Source organism: Temnothorax curvispinosus, unplaced genomic scaffold (assembly GCF_003070985.1).
Source record: "Temnothorax curvispinosus isolate PA1 unplaced genomic scaffold, ASM307098v1 QBEX01000890.1, whole genome shotgun sequence".
In the NCBI taxonomy this organism is placed as follows: domain Eukaryota; kingdom Metazoa; phylum Arthropoda; class Insecta; order Hymenoptera; family Formicidae; genus Temnothorax; species Temnothorax curvispinosus.
Window position 1 is genome coordinate 1 of NW_020210670.1, and position 6,112 is coordinate 6,112.

The 6,112-nt window shown below is 29.5% G+C and overlaps 1 protein-coding gene across 2 annotated transcripts; it reads right to left on the reverse strand.

Annotated features, from left to right (window-relative positions):
• Positions 1-525: 525 nt before the first annotated feature.
• On the reverse strand, positions 526-3,991 carry LOC112458802. Of its 2 annotated transcripts, XM_025022617.1 has the most exons (3): positions 3,849-3,991; positions 2,646-2,779; positions 526-2,435 (listed from the first exon to the last, which is right to left on the reverse strand). In XM_025022617.1, coding segments are annotated over exons 1-3 (510 nt in total). In that variant the 5' UTR covers positions 3,850-3,991; the 3' UTR covers positions 526-2,060. The 2 variants fall into 2 exon arrangements, with proteins under 2 accessions (XP_024878385.1, XP_024878378.1); XM_025022610.1 differs by lacking the exon at positions 3,849-3,991 and having other exon boundaries at positions 531-2,435; positions 2,646-2,897.
• Between the last annotated feature and the right edge of the window lie 2,121 nt (positions 3,992-6,112).

The following is a 6,112-nucleotide window of genomic DNA, read 5'->3' on the forward strand; positions in this document are numbered from 1 at the left end:
TGTGGGAACCGACGCACCTTAACCTAATCCTAACCAACAACCCCACAGCAATTGTAATTAATTATTTAATAATTTAACAATTTAATTTAAATTATTTTAAAAAAATGAGATGCTTATATATATATATATATATATATAAGTATCAAAGATTATAAATGTCTTGACGATCAATCGGGCCAAAATCAATGGGCGAATCGTCATGACGATAAAAATTATTGCCAGTCAGGCCGATTCATACGTCTTAGTTATTAATTATTTAATTGATTTTTGTAATAGTAAAACAGATATTAGTATAACAGATATTAATCGCAATAAAGCTTATCACATAAAAAAGTGTGCAAGTAAAAACTTGCACATTGTTTCTTCATAGTTTTTAAGTGTACAAGTAGAAACTTGCACATTGCTTCCTCGTAGCTTTTAAGTGTGCAAATTATAAATTTGAACATTACTTCCTCACAATTTCTAAACATTAGGTACTTAATCAACATTTTATTTCGCTCATAAAGCTTTCTTTATGAGGAAGCCAAATTAATAAATATTTATTAATAATTATGCATAAAGAAAACAGGCTTCCTCATAAGAAAAAGCTTTATGAGCAAAATAAAATGTTGATGAAGGGCATATATACTTTTTTCGGACCAAAAAATAACATATTTCACGATTTTTTTCGGCGAAAGTATAAAAGATACGAGGACCGGGTTTTTCGCAAATGAAAGTACATATTTTATAGTGTATTTTCTGATTTTTGTTTTTTATTTGTGATGGAAAGTACTTCCTCTACAGCCCCTCGCCCTAGGCTCTGCATGACCGGCAGAATCTCCGAGCTGGTTTATCTGAAGACAAGAAATCAAAAAAGTTCTTTTTAAATGATATTTTCTAGTCGCTGTCGAATGAGATTTCCGAAATTTTGATTTTTAACAAAATGGCGATCTTCTAAACTTGAAACATCAATTTTTAACAAAAATTTTTATTTTGTTTTTTAAAAAACAAATAGAAATAATTAAACAATTACAAAAAGCATTCGGCAGAGACTAGATAATATCATAAATTTTAAGACCTTTTTTGATTTTTTGTCTTTAGATGAGCCAGCTCGGAGATTCCGCCGATACCGCAAAAACATGCAGGGCCTAGAGTGAGGGGCTGTAGGGGAAGTACTTTGCATCGCAAATAAAAAATAAAAATCAGAAAATGCACTCTAAAATACGTACTTTTATTTGCGAAAAACCCGATCTTCGTATCTTTTATACTTTCGCCGGAAAAAATCATAAAATATGCTATTTTTTTGGGTCCGAGAAAGGTATATGCCCCTTTAAGTAACGTGCAAATTTATAATTTGCATACTTAAAAATTGTGAGAAAGTAGTGTTCAAATTTGCTTACTTAAAAACTACTTCTACTTGCACACTTTTTAAATTCTTTTTTATTAATTTTAAATTAATATTTTTGTAGTTTTATATATTAAAAAAGTTCTTTTTATAACTTTTCAAGTTAAAGAAAATTTTTAATTTTTGTTCCCAGAACGCTCCAAACTTTAACTACAAAAATATAATATACTTATATAAAAATAAACTATCGCTTTGTGCAGAGGTATGTATGATTATTATTTCCGTGTATTGTTTCCTGTTCGTTAAGTTAGTGTTACTGCAATAACAGAGGGTTTTCAATTATTTATAAAAATGCGCAACAAGAAACTGCCGAGTTTGTAAGAGAGAATCTCCGCGAGCGGAACATTATATTATTAAAATACTACATCCAAAATACGACAACAATTTTCTTGTATTCTTTTAATAATATTTATTTTAATAAATTTATATATGTAAATCTTTTGCGTACTATGTGCTAATAAAAATGATTGATTTCTTCTACAGCATAATGTTTTAGTCATTTCGGTCTGTCTACTTATATAGCTTTAGTAACTTCCCGATTATTACCCTATTTATCTGTACAGAGAACGCCACGAAATATTTCACGTATTTTTTCACATTTTCCACATTAAAGATGTTCTGATAAAATCGTATTTAACTATCGTTTTGAACAAATAATAAGAAGCGATTGTGAAGATTACCGCTGATATGAGCAATAACTAGACACTTTCAATTTGTTACGCAACGCACTCGATTTAAGAGGCAACTTTGCTAAGTCGTATGCAGTTTCAAAATAGTCTAAACAATTAAAATTTACTAAAGTTGATCGCTTTACCTCCCATAATCCGTAGAAACATTGAATTGCAGTAACGCCTTGCACTATTACGTCAAACTCGACTGTTTTAATCACTTTCAAAAGATCTCTCGCTGTTTTAATTTTTATCATTGTGTCACATGCGTTAATACCGCACTGATATACAAAATATGCTGTATAAAATACGCTATACTTCTGCCATTCAAGTGGGTCATATTTATTAGATTCATCATAAGTATCCATTAGATCATCGAAAACCTGAAAATAACAAGTACCTTTCGCTATATAAGAGAGGAGATACGAAAATGTGACAAATTAACATTTCCAAAAGCACATTGATCTTTCGAAAAATAGAACAAAACATTTTAAAATAGAAAAGTTATGTTTTTTCTCATTTGTTTTATGATTTGCAAATAATCGATTGATATCTCTCAGAATGTCTTCGAGTCTCCTATAATATCTACTTACGGCGTATGTTAAATTCTGCGCGAGTTTACCCTTGACCTTAATCTCTAATATGCTGACTGCGTGTACATGATGACCTTTGCGAAGTAGTCCTTTAACCAAATGCTCCGTCCAGACGTGGTGGCTAGGCTCTACCACTAAAATCGACAATGGTTTCGACGCTATCACGATATCACCCATTAAAATACAACAAATCAGAAAAATGACGCGACTCAACATTGTTGCGCAAAACTTCTCGCGTGGTCCCTCAATCAGATCTTGAGACCGAATATGTATCTGCATGCCTAGTGTAGCATTCCCTCTCTCTTCATTTCGAGATAATAGCATTATCATAATATTACTTTATGTAACTTTAGACTGATGATTTGAGATTTTCTCAACAACTTAGCTGTATCGTCATAAAAATAAGAAAAGAAAAGATGCATAAATAAGTATATAAATTGTTTTTCAGACATGAGTTTAGATGAAAATAATTGAAAGTTCAACAATTTTTGTTCTCATTATTTCCAATGATTGTTTTACTTAATTCCGAATTTTTGTACTTTTTAAATACACAATAAACAATGTATTTTTAGTTTTAGACAATAAAAAATAAGTTCCAGATCAATTTGCGTTGATCAAGCAAAGTGTCGAGTTTGCCCCGGCATTTTTTAATTTGAAAATTTGTCTTTGCGTCACTTTTCCTTTCCTGGGGGAAAAACTAAGTGACGTACAGCAAAATTTCTTTAAGTAATTTTGTACCTGAAGGAACACTCTTTAAATATGTACCATTAAATTTGCTTGAAAATTTTAATTAATTGTTGAAAATTGCCTTTAAAAAGATCGTGTCGAGTTTGCCCCGGTCTCCCTTATTCGTATGAGTTATTATTTAAGTTAAATTGTTTTAATTGTATTATCTATTAAATATTGATTAATTGTCTTGTCTGTTACAAATATATACTAATTTTTTATATGCATTAAATAAAACAGGTAAGCATTATATTGTGTGGAAATATCGCGGTTAGACATCTCATTTTTAAATAGCCGCCGGTCTTTTAGAAAGTGTTCAGTTATTATTTTTGATACATTGTTATTACGACGTAAAACCGTCACGATTACTTCGCCGAAAAGTTTTGCACATACAATTTACACTCGTAGTTTTCGCATTTCTTACTCATTCTGTATAGTACTTAAAATCGTCGTTGTCGCATGATTTGCAAAACTTACTTTTCAACTGTAGTTCCGTACGGTCCGGAACTCTTGATGCTGGACTGTTTAATGATTACGCCAATCGCGAATGGCTATAGTCGCGCATAAACACATAAGCTACAGATTGCTTAATGTAACTTAATGTAAGTTAAATATATCATTTATCATTGTCAGCTTTATGCTATCTAAATTGATTTTAAAACTCCTCTTTTGCCTTTCACACAGTCACGCCTCATTTGTATTTATAAGTTTTAGCAAGAATAATAGAATATAAAAACAATTTTATGTATTTTAATAATTTATTAATTTAAATCACACTTTGAAGTGAGTAGTATTGAATAAAATTTAGCGATATTTTTACGTGAGATTTTAAATCTTGTAGTATAGGTATACATATATCTATTATTTATTTCATTTTAATCTATAATTTTATCTATAATTTAGAACAAAATTTACATCTTTTTTAAATTAAACCAAAATTAAGTTTTAACAATAAAATGTAATAAAATATTAAGTTAAATTATATTTTATATATATTTGAATATATATTTGAATATAACTAAAATAAAATTTATTTTAAAAGTTAGATCTGTCATCGTCTTAAAATTTAAAATTTTTATTGTATAATAGTAAAAATTTATAAATATCAGTCTTTAAACAATCTCAGTTAGATTCGACAATGAATGATATTTGAAAATAAATAAAAATATAATAATAGAAAATAATAACGGTATAAAAAAATAAGACTGGCGTTAACTAACGTTAATAATATATTGACAGTTGAATATCGGAATGCAGCCGATGTAATATCAAGAGACACGGTAGTGTCTCGCGCCAAGTACACGCGAAGCGAGGTCGCACCGTGACTCTTTTACGTAACGCGTAAAGCGATAAGCGATTATGATAAACGCCATTATCTTAAAATGAGCAGAGGAGGAATGCTACACTAGGCATATAAATTATTTAGTCTTAGGATGTGATTGAAAGACCACGCGAAATATTTTATATAACAATGTTAAGGCTCCTGGGTACTCGTCGCGGCCATGTTGGAATGTGACGTCAGAAGCGATATTGCTTTGAAAAATAATTGTTGTGCAATTAATTTGAAAAAATAAAACCCAAGTGGTGCATATCTTTAAAGATATGACTTAAAGACAATTGTGTTTTCATTCAAGGGTCTTCCTATTCCAACTTAAGTAATAATATCTTCTTAATTCTCCTTAACAAAATTATAATATTACAAATAATCATTTTAATAACAAAGAATTAAAGACAGTACAAAATAAAAATATTTAATTGAAATAAAATAAATAAATTTTTTTTGTAAAAAAAACTTGGCGCTGCTTTTTTTACTCCCGTCGGATTCTTCTCTAAATTATGTTTATTGTTTTTTTATTCAATCAAAAATTTTAGTAATGTTTAAATTTTAATGTGTAAATTTCAAAGTCTAGCAGGTTAGGCTGGATTTTTGGATTTATATATCACTTAAATTGAACTAGGTAACGTAATTTTGTGATATAAAATATACATAATAATACATAATACACCGTAACCGCGCGTGTGTATTTGACTAACAAATAGGTACTCGTGAAAATGTGAAATAAGGTGCTCGTGTCGGTACTAGTGGCAGATCGAGTGCATGTTTACCGACGGTGTTAGTAGATCTGTCGTTCGTCAGTTTTGTTATATACGTCATCGACATATAGTATGGTCAGTATATGGACTGCGCTCAGCTCAGGTATAGAAAAATATGACCGGTGACTCACACCGATTGAAGAAAAGAGGTACGTAGCGACTGATAGAGGAATTTGGAAGGTATAGTTGGAAGTTTTATTTGAGTGTACTATTCTGTCTAATGGAAAATTTTTACTTAATAATTTTATTTGATTTTAATAGTCTCATCGGACACCCTGTACATGCAGAATAACTAGAAGAATTATACCTAGATAAAAGAAATCATACAATTCTATTTTAAGAAAACGACGACCTTCTTCTTGGAAAGATCTAATTTAATTGACTTTCGCATCTTTTCCACATCTCCACCTACAAAAAAACTATTGACATCAGAAAACAAAAAAATAACTTATAATAGAATTTTATTTTAGAGTGGAATTTCTTGAGTTTTTATAACTATTGTTAATCACTTATTTGTTATTAATTTAATATTTTAAACACAAATTGAAAAAGTATAAGAAACACTTTTTATTACCATTATAATTATTGTAATAAATATTCTAATAATTATACAAATCAAAAGACAAAAAACAATTTCAGTATGTACA